We start from the raw sequence: 12,502 nt of genomic DNA, 5'->3' as shown, positions 1-12,502 counted from the left end.
GTATGTACGAGTCGCTTTCCCCTCCCACAACTGACTGACTCCGCCCATTCTGTTAAACTACGCTTTGTTTTACCTTTACCTGCCATGTGGGTGTGTCCTTCAGTTTAGTAGTTATGATTTTAAACACTATCTAAATGACACAATTCGTCTGGAAATCAGTCCTGTGATTTACGCTACGTTCTCAGTTAGCGTAGCAAAGTGAGCTAACTGTACTAGCAGTATACACACTCAACAAGGAACTTTTCTAGAATTAACAAGTTTTTAATCCGTTTTTAAGTTAAAAATGAGAACCATAGGATGGGTTTGAGAAGCTGGTGTAAACAATTCACTTTACGGAATAATTTAATAAAATAATGATCTCAGTGTAAATGTCCCTGAGCTCACGGCTAAATGCTCAGAATGTATGTGGAATGATTAGCGGTCGCTTTGTCTTTAGCTAATGTAAAGAAACCACCTTTAAAAGCTAGAAAATGAGCCAGAAGAAACACGAGGCAATAATATGATGAATAATCCCTAATCAACTTTCTAAAAAAAAAAAAGGGAATTAATTTATAATTTAGTGTTTTATTTTTTTTATTTAATTGTTTTTACCACAGTGATGGAATGCTAAACGCTCAGTAAGTATGGCGATAAAAATAATCATGTAATCCTTTTGTTTCAGTCAGTTTTTTACTTCACATGCTTTTAAACTAATGATAAATAATTTTATAAGGGGTAAACTACTATTTTTTGTAAATATATATAAAATTATATGGATTAATTTGGTCTCAAGTTTTTGGTGAATTTTCGAGAAGCGTCACGTGCCACACTGATGACTCGTGCTCACGTGAGCATTTCTGTCCGGAAACTGGCTGCCTAGCTAATGACTGAAGCTAACGGTTTAGTGGGTTATCAGGTCACTGTGTGAGTCACCGAGTGAGTTTTATCTCACAGTGAGAGAGGTCATGAGACAAAAGTGTCAGAAACATTAAAAATACCCTCTAATGTGCTTGATAATTACTGATTAAACACTAAATACGATTGAAACTGCTATCGTTGCTAGCTGCTAAACTGACGTGAAGCTCTCGTGCGGCTCCACAGGCGTCTCTGATTGGCTGGTTTGAATCCAGGCGTCCAATGAGTGGTCAGAGCGGAAGGTTTAAAAAAGCTCCGTTTCTCTGAGGTAATGCCGAATAAAAACAAACAGCGGTAGCAGAGAGGGAGAGAGAGCTAGTGTGTTAGCGGCGATTAGCCGTGTGTATTAACAATAAAATACAATCTCATGTTAAAAAAGAGCTTAAAGAGAATAAAATAATTCAGTTGAAGAGCGAATTTGAGAATAATAACATAACAGAATGGACATCGACTATTATGTTCAGTAAGTAACCTGTTTGCTATGTGTTCTAGCTAGCATGCTAGTTCAGGTCATTTATCTGGCTAGTCTATGTATATATAGTGACCCTACAGTATGGACATGTGTCACATCTCTTCAGTAAAGTTTACACTTTAAAAGGTTAAAAGTGTGAATCTGAAACTAGCTGCACGGATAACGGGTGTGTTTTTAAACCCTTAATAGCGGTAGCAGCGAGTGTCTCACAGAACAATGAATGAATACAAAACCCTCATTTTAATAAAAATCCCTAATGTTAGGTCAGGTCACTCCAGGATGACCTGCTCCAGATAAAGATCAACTAATTTTACTGTGGACTACTTTAATCATTCCTCTGCAGACCAACCATATCTACATAATCATATACATGTGGCTGGTTTAAACCGCACCTAGGTTTATAACACCAGGTAGTGTCCAGTTACTGTCCTCACCCTGTTTATAGCACCAGGTAGTGTCCAGTTACTGTCCTCACCCTGTTTATAGCACCAGGTAGTGTCCAGTTACTGTCCTCACCCTGTTTATAGCACCAGGTAGTGTCCAGTTACTGTCCTCACCCTGTTTATGAACCTCAGGTAGTGTCCAGTTACTGTCCTCACCCTGTTTATAGCACCAGGTAGTGTCCAGTTACTGTCCTCACCCTGTTTATAGCACCAGGTAGTGTCCAGTTACTGTCCTCACCCTGTTTATAGCACCAGGTAGTGTCCAGTTACTGTCCTCACCCTGTTTATAGCACCAGGTAGTGTCCAGTTACTGTCCTCACCCTGTTTATATCCCCAGGTAGTGTCCAGTTACTGTCCTCACCCTGTTTATATCCCCAGGTAGTGTCCAGTTACTGTCCTCACCCTGTTTCTTGAGCATTATTATGATGTCCTGTAAGATAAATGGTGCTGAATGATTATTGTAGAGGATTGTGACAGATCTAACAGAGTGTGTTCTTTTACAGAAGCTTCGTGTCGTATATGCAGAGTTGGGATAAAGATGACCCTCTCTGGGCCTGGGAGAGGTGAGTCCACCTACACTGACCTACCAGTCTGACCTGACTAAAGCACAGCTGTACTATAACAGTTTATAATAAAGATGGAGTGAAAGAGAATGATGTGGTGTGCTCGGTCACTGTCTGGACACTCGGGTGTGTTTATGTAAATGAACTGTGAAGGCAGATCTCACCTGATCAGGAGAGATGGTGATGGTGATGGTGATGGTGATGGTGATGGTGATGATGATGATGATGATGATAACTGGAGGATTTAAACATCATGCTCTTTCTGTCCTTCTTGTGAACAATGCTCTTGTTCAGGTTTTTTGAGTTTATGGATCCCAGACTTGCTGAAGATGAGAAATCTAAACTGTCTGCGGTGACGGAGAAGATTATAAAGACGTTCCTGCCGGACAGACGTTACCACAATGACCTCCGCTTCATCAGCTACTGCATCAGATACGTGAGTGTGTAGGAGATACGTCCACACAACAACACCGGTACACACCACTCAGGGAACAGGTGTCCTTCTCTTCCTGCTTTATTCTTCTGTAGTAATACTGTGTGTGTGTGTTACAGGCCAATGGTCACTCGGACCCTGTGAAGGTGTACAATGACCTCCACAGCAGTGGTGTGGGGCTGCAGTTAGCTCCTCTGTACATCAGCTGGGCTCAGCAGTGTGAGAGCAGGAACCTGACCACAGAGGCGGAGCAGGTCTATCAGAAAGCCCTGGAAAACCGAGCAGAACCTCTGGACACTGTGCAGCGCCATTACAGGTCACTACAGATCTTCTCTATCATAGTTTTGTCATTTTCTTCTGGTCACTCCACTAGCAGAAAAGAGAGAGATGCTGTAGGATTGTGATTTTGGGGAATCAGCTCCGGATACACTTTTTTATTATTATTGTCAGAATTTGGAGCTTTTCCATTGATTCTCAACTAGCTTTATTTTTGTATACAGTGGACAAAATCTCTGACCATGTAATGACCGTTTAAAATGTTTCCATATCATGATGCATAACATTCATCAAGAAGAACGTTCCTAGACATGTTGCCTAACTTTAGTGGGCACTTTAAGCTGACCGACACACAAGATGTTTTCATTAAATCATTTACACAGTAATTCATTTCTTAAATGTGGTGATGCGTGTGTGTGGGTGTGTGTGTGTGTGGGTGGGTGTGTGTGTGTGGGTGTGTGTGTGTTTGTAGGTTATTACAGAGCAAAAGAGGGCAGTCTCAGACCACTCCCTCAGGTAGGAAACATGTCAGAAACACACCCCTGATTAAATCATGATGCACTATATAGCCAAAAGTTTTGGGACATCCGTCCAGATCATTGAGTTCAGGTGTTGGGCTCCGCCCCTTATTTCCATTGAAAGGAACTCTTAATGCTTCAGCTTCATACCAAGATATTTTGGACAATGTCATGCTCTTTGTGGGAACAGTTTGGGGATGACCCCTTCCTGTTCCAACATGACTGCACACCAGTGACCAAAGCAAGGTCCATAAAGACATGGATGAGTGAGTTTGGTGTGGAGGAACTCTAATTCATCCCAAAGGTGTTCTATGGGGTTGAGGTCAGGACTCTGTACAGGCCAGCCAAGTTCCTCCACACCCAACTCACTCATCCGTGTCTTTATGGACCTTGCTTTGGTCACTGGTATGCCGAGCCCAACCCCTGAAACACAGCACCTTAATTCAATGAATTTGAGGGGTGTCCCAAAACTTTTGGCAATACAGTGTATGATAGTAATTTATTACCCTCTGATATTAAGTTGTTAGATGAGAAATGAATTATGTTTGTATTTATTTGATTTAAAATGAGTGTGTGTTTTTCAGTAGCAGTGAATACTCCTCTGCAGGACTCTCAGCTGGTTAATCAGCAGCTACCTCAGAGCAGTGACACACAGCTCCAGTGTAAGGTATGAGCACAGTGTATGTGTTATTATATGATAACGCATTTCTCCTTTATTTCTGCACATCTTTGGGCTGACTTGAGAGGTGATGATGCTTTGTATAAAAAATGTATTGTCTTTGTTACAGGATGGAGTGATTCCTCAGCCTTCTGAAGTCAGATATGTCCGTGTGTAAGAACATCCTTACAGAAATACATTCATGAGAAACTGTAAGTTGGGTCTTTGTACTGCATTATAATAATACATCATTCAATACTTTGCCAGAATCTCCCGGTCTGAGAATAACCCTCCATCAAGCAGCAGAAGTGACACCAAGTTTGTGTCCATGTACTGTGTGAGTGACCTGGTGTGTGAGGGGTCAGAGCTGAGCTTTGAGGAGCTGAGAGCACGGAGGTATTTTGCCAAACTGAGACAGCAGGAACTGCAGAGAGAGCAGGGTGAGACACACACACACACACACACACACACACACACACTCCTCTTTAGGACTCAGTTTAATAGCCTTCATTTTCTGTCTGTCTGTGTGTGTGTACACAGCGGAGGTGATGAGGAGATATGAGGAGGAGGAAGAGAAAGTGGCGAGAATGAAGATGATGTTAGAGGAGCTGAACAGCAAACTGGATGTTGAGCCACAGGTACACAAATACACACGTACACACACAATAAAAAAACCCTGCAGCAGGTACACACACACACTCAACCCACAGACCTCTTATATGTAGCAGGTACACAGACATGTACACACACACCTGCAGCAGGTAAAACACTACGTATGTGAATTAACACACAATATCTAGATCTTGACCTGTGTGTGTTTAGGATACTTCCAGGCCACATTCTTTCCAGACCATGGAGGACACCCCTAATCCCACTGACCAATCAGAACCCCTCAGTGGCCCGTGTGCGTCTGCTTCCGTGTGTGAGCAGTCCCTCACACACCGCACAGATGCATCACTTGCTCAGAAAATGCAAGACACACTCATTGCACACACGCGCGCATCTGTGGAGCCGAGACCAGGAGTGTGTGTGGGCCAAGAGACACACACTCAAGCACAGGACCTGCTCGAGAGGTGAGACACACATGGACACATCTTGTTTCAACCCCAAACCACACTATCTAGTGTACTCCAGGAAGCTCACTACATATTGAGAGCACCTCCATATGTAAACACAGGTGACATGACCTCCTAAATCACATGCTACTGAACTAACCATGCTGTTCTGTGTGGAAAAAATACTGTCAATTATTAGCACTCTTGGAGTTAGCAAAGTAGCTGTGTGTGTGTGTGTGTGTGTGTGTAGCAGTACATGTGTTTTTGTTTTAAATGTTTGGTTTCTTTTAGTGATGTGTTTTGTGAAGAGGAGGATGGGGATGTGAACACGGACGGTGAGTAAAGAGCACAAATGTTCTTCTTCTCCTTCATTGTGGAGAATCACAGGCTCACTCTCTCTCTCTCTCTCTCTCTCTCTCCCTCTCTCTCCCTCCCTCTCTCTGACTCCCTCTCTCTCTCTCTCTCTCTCTCTGACTCATGCACAGTGTCTCATGGAGTCTTTCATCACTCCCACGTCACCCCTAACACATCTCTGGGTCTAAACTCAGCTACTCCTTCACGTGCACTTCCTTCCCCCACTGTCAATACCAGAGAGGCACTGGGTAAGCACACTCCACCAAGCATCACATGTTGGACTCATGTTGGAACAGGAAAGGACCAGACAGAAGCATTAAAAGCATTAAGAGTTCCTTTCACTTTCAAGGGGCGGAGGGGTGTCCCAATACTTTTGGCTATATGGAGTGTATGTTAATGTAATTTGGAGTGTAGTGTAATAATGTGTAATGTAAGTGTCGTAATAGACTGTAGTAAAACTGCTGTGTTAATGCAGATTGTAATGAAGTCTATTGAATGTAGTGAAGGTAAATAATTATAATTATGATTTCTGATGATGCAGACTGGGCTACTGGTGCTCTGTGTTTGTTTATGGTTTTGGAAAAGCTTGCTGCTAGTCAGGTGATGGATTAAAGCTGATGTTACAGGGTGTTGAGTGTGAATACTGATTTGTAAATGTGTGTGTGTGTGTGTGTGTGTGTGTGTGTGTGCTCTCCATGTGGTGTAGATCTGATCGGGAACATGTTCCAGGGACCGACTCTGCTCCAGGACTCACAGTTCAGCATAGCACACATCAACACTGCTGCTGCAGAAGACAGCTTTGAAAAGACCTGCAAAGTCACTGGTGTGTGTGTGTGTGTGTGTGTGTGTGTGTGTATTTGTGAAGTTTGGTGTCAGTGAGTGTAACGATTGTGTGTATGCAGGTTTTGCTCCGTCCTTGGTGAAAGCTCCCTCCTCAGCTCCGTTCAGGATTTATCAGGATGAAAATAATGAGAATGGAAGGTGAATATTATAATGGAAAAAGAAATATGGGGGGCGGGGTTAAAGCAAAAATGAATGAGAAGCGTGTGAAGTATTGCGTGTGTGTGAGAATTTAAATGTCACTAAAGTATGCCTGGTAACCTTGACATAAACAGTGTTGATGATTTAAACTCATCATCGTATCTGAAAGTGTGTGTGTGTGTGTGTGTGTGTGTCAGTGTGGATCCACAGGTGGTCTTCAAGCCCAAACCTGCTGGACTTTCTGCCCTGATGGACATCCCTGTCTTTACAGATAAAGTGAGTGTTCCCAGAGGACGACATCCACTTTGTTTCCTCCACTAGAGGGTGTAACTGAGCGTGTGTGATAACAGGAGTTTGGGCATGTGTGTGTCTGGATGTTTGATATGTTTCTTTCCACCCCACACTCGGGTCACTCCACAGGGGGCAGAGTCTCTTACAGATGAAAGCACAGTGTCCGGTTCTGGACGTGCCCCTATGGCCGCCTTTCCCAATCACACGCAAGAGTTAACTCTCTCTGCCCAGTTAATGTCCACTCCACTCCATCCAATTGCACCATACTCCTGGGACACACAGCACAGTCAAGGTGTGTAAACGTGTACACACACACACACACACACACACACACACAGTAATGTATACGGAGTGTTTTATTATCTGTGAAAATACATAGTTTATAAAAACACTTTCTCTGTGTGTTTTAGTGGAAAGTGGAGCAGAGGTAAACCCACACCTGCGCCAGCCGGCCAAACTCAGGTACTGCTGCTGAAAAGCCTGAAGCATTCTGACCTTCAGCACTGGATTTAAATTCATTACATTCACAGTGCACTGGCTTCATTACTGAAAAATAAATATTATTAAACTGATGAATTAATGACTTTATAATTAACTTTACACTTCCAGCTGTTCTGCATTGAGCTAGTTACAGCTGCTACTCGAAAATGAAAAGCATTTTATAGAGAGAACTAAAAAAAAAATCAAGACAGTCACACAACACGCCCACAGCTCCACCCACTGACCCGTTAGATTAACCCTCACTGTAACTTTTTCTACTTTTCCAGTCCAATTTGGGAGCAGAGTCCCCCTGAGGAGATGCAGTGTAGCAGTGCTGAGTATTCTTCGAGAGCTCAGGGAACAATCGTGGAGGAGTGCTTAGGTATGCAGAGACACGCCCACTCTCTGTCACAGCCCAGTCAGACCAATACCCCCATCAACAATCAGGTGTTTGCACCGCTCCATAAAACCAGCAGGTTGAACATCTTTCAGGATACAAAACCAGATCAGGTTGATTCAGAACACTCACAGCTGTCAGATGTGGAGGAAGCTGATCTTCTCCTCCCTGAGAGGTCCTTCAATATGACCAAGTCTGTCCGTCTGCTTTCGGAGAACCCTCAGATGTACCAGTGGAAATCCTTCCACAAAGGTCCACAGAGCCCAGGTCCGGTGCTGAGGGCGGGCCAGGACGTGCCTATGAGTCTGGAACAACCTCTAGGCTTCGGCTGGCTTCAGATGAAGAGTCCAGTCCAGACGGCTAAATCTGTCACGGACTTGGAGTCAGCGCCTCAGACCAGCAGACCTGGATGGACCATATACTCGGACCAGCACTCATCCTCGGTTCTGGAGCGGTCCGGAATCTCTAGAAGATCATTTGGTGAACACAAATCTGAAAAAACACTCTTCCCAACTTTAATCGCTGCGGAGAAGTCAGGCTGTGCGAGTTCCAGTAGAGGCTCAGACCCAGTCTGGGATGTTCCCATGAGTCCCGGTGCAGAACCGGGACTGAACTGGATCTGCTCGGAGGTTCCTGTAGTGGAGGCACAGGAAGGTCTGGACGTAGTGATGATGAGTCCACAGCAGAACAATAAAACATGTACAATAATGAATGATCTGGAAATTTCCCAAAAGCTGAACTATGATGATCCCATGAGTCCCACCCAGCCCTCGGCTCCGCCCACAGCCTCAGGTACTCACCTGTATAGTGCATCATATCAGATATTAACATGTTTGATGATTTCTCATGTTTACATGTCATCTTAAGTGCTGAGTCGAGACATTTCTAGAAAAACTAGTAGTTTATTGTTTACACCAGTGTGATTAGCAGCTAGTTAGAATCTGTTGTGGTGATGATCCCGGATGTGTGTGATGTAAATTACTCTAAATAATTCTCCCTTTTCTTTTCCGTCTCGTATACCTGTGTGTGTTCCAGTGTTGATCTCTGACCCATGGGATGATGACCTGATTGTGTCTCTTCTCGCTGGTCTGCGCACTCCTTTGTCCTCATACCCCAACCTGAACACCTGGTCCTGCCGTATTCCCTCCATCGTGCCCAAACTTGCTGTGGAAATGGGTAAAATTACACACACACACTGCATATAAATATAATATATTCACTTGGTTTCCTTAAATCTTCATACCATCATCATGATTGTTATGACCTGTGTATCAAATCTAAAACGCTGACCTTACATTTAAAAGTAATTACAGATCTAGAAGGTACAGAAAACTGCTAATCAGACCAGATGATGTCAAAGCAAAAAACAAGGTCCAGAAAGATGAGTGAGTTTGGTGTGGAGGAACGTGACTGTCCTGCACAGAGTCCTGACCTCAACCCCATAGAACACCTTTGGGATGAATTAGAGCGGAGACTGTGAGCCAGGCCAAAAGTTTTGGGACGTCTGCCTTTCCATGCACATGAATGTAATATGGAGTTGTCCCACCCCTTTGCAGCTATAACAGCTTCAGCTCTTCTGGGAAGGCTTTCCACAAGGTTTAGGAGTGTGTTTATGGGAATTTTTGACCATTCCTCTAGAAGTGCATTTGTGAGGTCAGGCACTGATGTTGGACGAGAAGGTCTGTCTCACAGTCTCCACTCTAATTCATCACAAAGGTGTTCTATGGGGTTGAGGTCAGGACTCTGTGCAGGACCTTTATGGACCTTGCTTTGTGCACTGAAAAACAACACCTGAATTCAATGATTTGGAGGGGTGTCCCAAACTTTTGGCAGTATAGTGTATGTTGCATTTAAGTTTGATTCATTTGGACAGTACAATACCTCCATAACTCTCTCTCCTAACTCTCACACCTCAGGACATCTGTGTATATTAATGAGTGTGTTTGTGTGTTCCAGGGGATGATCATTTGCGTGTGGACTGTGTTTTGGGTCATGGAGCTTTCGCCACAGTTTATCAGGCCACCAACCTCGACAACTCGCACAAACTCATCCTGAAAGTAAATATGCTTTAATACGTGTGTGTGTCAAGTTCATGCAGCCGAGGTTGATCACATGATCACTGGTTGGATTGGAAAGTCATGTGACTCACTGGCCTGTTTGTTTTTATAATATTACACAGGTGTATCTATACCTGCAGTAGGTGTGTTAAGAGAATATTGAAACCATTTCCCAGGTTCTGTTATGATGTATCCCGTGTGTTACCTGTGCAGGTACAGAAGCCCTCAAAGCCGTGGGAGTTTTACATTAACACTCAACTGGACGTGCGAGTGGAGGCGTCGGCTCGTCACCTGTACAACCAGCTGTACGCCGCTCATGTGTTCAACAACGGCAGCGTGCTTATCGGAGAGCTGCACAACTGTGGCACACTTCTGGTGAGGAACATTTCCACTGTGGAGTGTTCCTGTTCACTCTCCGCTACAGAGAGAACATCTTCTTACATTGTTTTGGTTTAGAGTCTGAATCTCAGTGCTTTACTGAACATTACAGAGCTGTGTGTTTCTGATCTTCACCACAGTGGTGTATTAAATCTTTCTGTGTGTGTGTAGAACGTGGTGAACCTGTATAAGAGCCGTGGTGAGAAAGTGATGCCACAGCCTCTCCTGCTGTATTTCACAGTGTGTCTCCTAGACACGGTGGAGCGACTGCATGCTGCACGCATCATCCATGCTGACATCAAACCAGACAACATCTTGCTAGGAGAGAGGTGTGTGTGTGTGTGTAACACTTACTGATCATCAAAGCTCTGGTGTGTGTGTGTGTGTGTGTAACTCTCTTACTGATCATCAAAGCTCTGGTGTGTGTGTGTGTGTGTGTAACTCTCTTACTGATCATCAAAGCTCTGGTGTGTGTGTGTGTGTGTGTGTGTGTTAAAACACCTCAAACGCATACACTGTTGCAGGGTTAAATCCTGTATGTTCAACATGAGTGTTGTTTATACTGAGGTGTGTGTAAAACACACACACACAGTGAAAGTGTAACTCTCTGTGTGCCCCTTTCTGCAGGTTCCTGGAGAACAAGAACCTCCTTGAGGAGAACCTGGAGCATGGTTTGGTTCTGATTGATTTTGGTCAGAGTATTGATATGACTCTGTTCCCCGATGGAGCTCAGTTCATGGCCCACTGCATGACCTCTGGCTTCCAGTGCACGGAGATGCTGAGCGGCCGACCCTGGACATATCAGGTACCTCAGCACACCTGTTGATTAGCCCCTCCCTCCAAACCTGACAACTCCACATACTCCTGAATCTATGACCTGAGATTAGTGCTAACACCACACTGAACGTGTGTGTGTGTGTGTTTTGTACACCCTGCAGACAGATTACTTTGGCGTGGCTGGCACTGTTCACTGCATGCTGTTTGGCTCGTACATGCAGGTGAGGAATGATGGAGGAGTGTGGAAGACCAACGGAGTGTTTAAGAGGTGAGTGTGTTCTGACTGTGATATTACACTGGTGTGGTTCTGTTGAAGTACAGGAACATTACCTACATCGTAGTGTCCAAGCCAATCAAACATGGCAGTGTCCCACACAATACTCCGAAAGAGTGCACACTTCACATCTAACAGTAGTGCACTAGTCCTACATTGCCGTACTAACCACATTTGTTTATTAGTGTTAACATAGCGGTGTGGTTTGGGACACAGCCATCCCCAGACCCCTGGATCAGAGTTCCACTGTCCACCCTAGAACCCTTGAAATATTAAAGCTGTTGGCTGTTGATCACTCTGTGGATGTTAGAACCTTCAGGATTCCTTTGCAGCAGAGATGCTAGGGCATTTGTGTTGAAGACTCCAGAACCTTCAGAACAGGGTTATAATTTGTGCTGGTGTTTCAGGAAGCATGTGAAGATTACAGTCCCTTATTCTCTCTTGACTCCACCCACTCTCAGGAATCCTCACAGTGATCTGTGGCAGGAGTTTTTCCACGTGTTGCTGAACGTTCCTGACTGCTTCTCCTTGCCATGTTTGCGTGATCTACGTCTGCGCCTGAGAGATGCCCTGATGATGAACTACAGCAGCAAACTGCTCGGCCTCAAGAACCGCCTCGCCGTGCAGATCCTCGAGTCCAGACCCTCCTGCAGATAGGGCTCTCCTCTGGACATTAGCTCCTCAGTCTCATTTGCTCAGGTGCTCCTGCTTTCACAGGTTTTGTAAAAAGTCACTTTTACTTTAAGATTTTTAATGAAAATGTTTTTTTTAATTAATATCAATAAAAAAAAACCGAATTAATTTCTGTTTTGTGTTTTTAATATTTGTGGCAATCAAATTTCACATGTGGGTGGAGTCTCAGGGGAAGGGGTGTGGCCTGTGGGGATTGAGACTGAGCTGAGTGAACCTCCTCATGCTGTTCCTCTCTTTAACACTAGATGGTGATGTAGAGTGTCCACTGTTTACACTGCAGAATAAAAGCAAAATATTATTTTAAAATCTTTATTTTTTAATGATCAGAAACAGAGCTTCAAACTAGAGGTTACTCTTGTTAGAATGTTTGTTAGAGAAACTCTAATCATGCAGAATATTACATCCCCCATCTCTCTCTCTCTCTCACTCTCCCCTCCTTGTCTGCTCGGGTTCTAAGGGTTTCATTCAGATCCTCCTCCTGAGTAAAAGGCTGCAGAATGAAGCCAGA

General features: G+C 44.1%; 1 protein-coding gene across 4 annotated transcripts; it reads left to right on the top strand.

The window, feature by feature from the left end:
* Positions 1-786: 786 nt before the first annotated feature.
* bub1 (BUB1 mitotic checkpoint serine/threonine kinase) lies at positions 787-12,087 on the top strand. 4 transcript variants are annotated; one of them, XM_058393175.1, is made up of 25 exons: positions 800-1,357; positions 2,313-2,372; positions 2,667-2,808; positions 2,925-3,121; positions 3,554-3,597; positions 4,184-4,266; positions 4,388-4,431; positions 4,525-4,697; positions 4,798-4,895; positions 5,080-5,330; positions 5,604-5,647; positions 5,798-5,914; positions 6,373-6,489; positions 6,569-6,647; positions 6,845-6,923; positions 7,068-7,230; positions 7,349-7,400; positions 7,706-8,607; positions 8,851-8,991; positions 9,772-9,872; positions 10,086-10,247; positions 10,422-10,579; positions 10,878-11,055; positions 11,189-11,295; positions 11,763-12,087. In XM_058393175.1, the coding sequence occupies exons 1-25, from the start codon at positions 1,335-1,337 to the stop codon at positions 11,956-11,958; spliced, it is 3,711 nt and encodes a 1,236-aa protein (XP_058249158.1). In that variant the 5' UTR covers positions 800-1,334; the 3' UTR covers positions 11,959-12,087. The 4 variants fall into 4 exon arrangements, 3 of the variants coding, with proteins under 3 accessions (XP_058249158.1, XP_058249155.1, XP_058249157.1); XM_058393172.1 differs by having other exon boundaries at positions 6,845-6,925; positions 7,058-7,230; XM_058393174.1 differs by having other exon boundaries at positions 801-1,357; positions 4,187-4,266; positions 6,845-6,925; positions 7,058-7,230; positions 11,763-12,086.
* Positions 12,088-12,502: the final 415 nt, after the last annotated feature.

The sequence above is a fragment of the Hemibagrus wyckioides genome, linkage group LG06, assembly GCF_019097595.1.
Source record: "Hemibagrus wyckioides isolate EC202008001 linkage group LG06, SWU_Hwy_1.0, whole genome shotgun sequence".
In the NCBI taxonomy this organism is placed as follows: Eukaryota; Metazoa; Chordata; class Actinopteri; order Siluriformes; family Bagridae; genus Hemibagrus; species Hemibagrus wyckioides.
This window is presented reverse-complemented; position numbering and strand designations above follow the sequence as displayed.

What these genes read in the sequence shown, in the direction of transcription:
- bub1 (XM_058393172.1), top strand. Translation starts at nt 1,335, where the DNA reads ATGGACATCGACTATTATGTTCA. An exon ending in CCTCTCTGGGCCTGGGAGAG is followed by an intron (nt 2,373 to 2,666) that starts GTGAGTCCACCT and finishes GCTCTTGTTCAG; the next exon opens with GTTTTTTGAGTTTATGGATC. An exon ending in AACATCTTGCTAGGAGAGAG is followed by an intron (nt 10,580 to 10,877) that starts GTGTGTGTGTGT and finishes CCCTTTCTGCAG; the next exon opens with GTTCCTGGAGAACAAGAACC.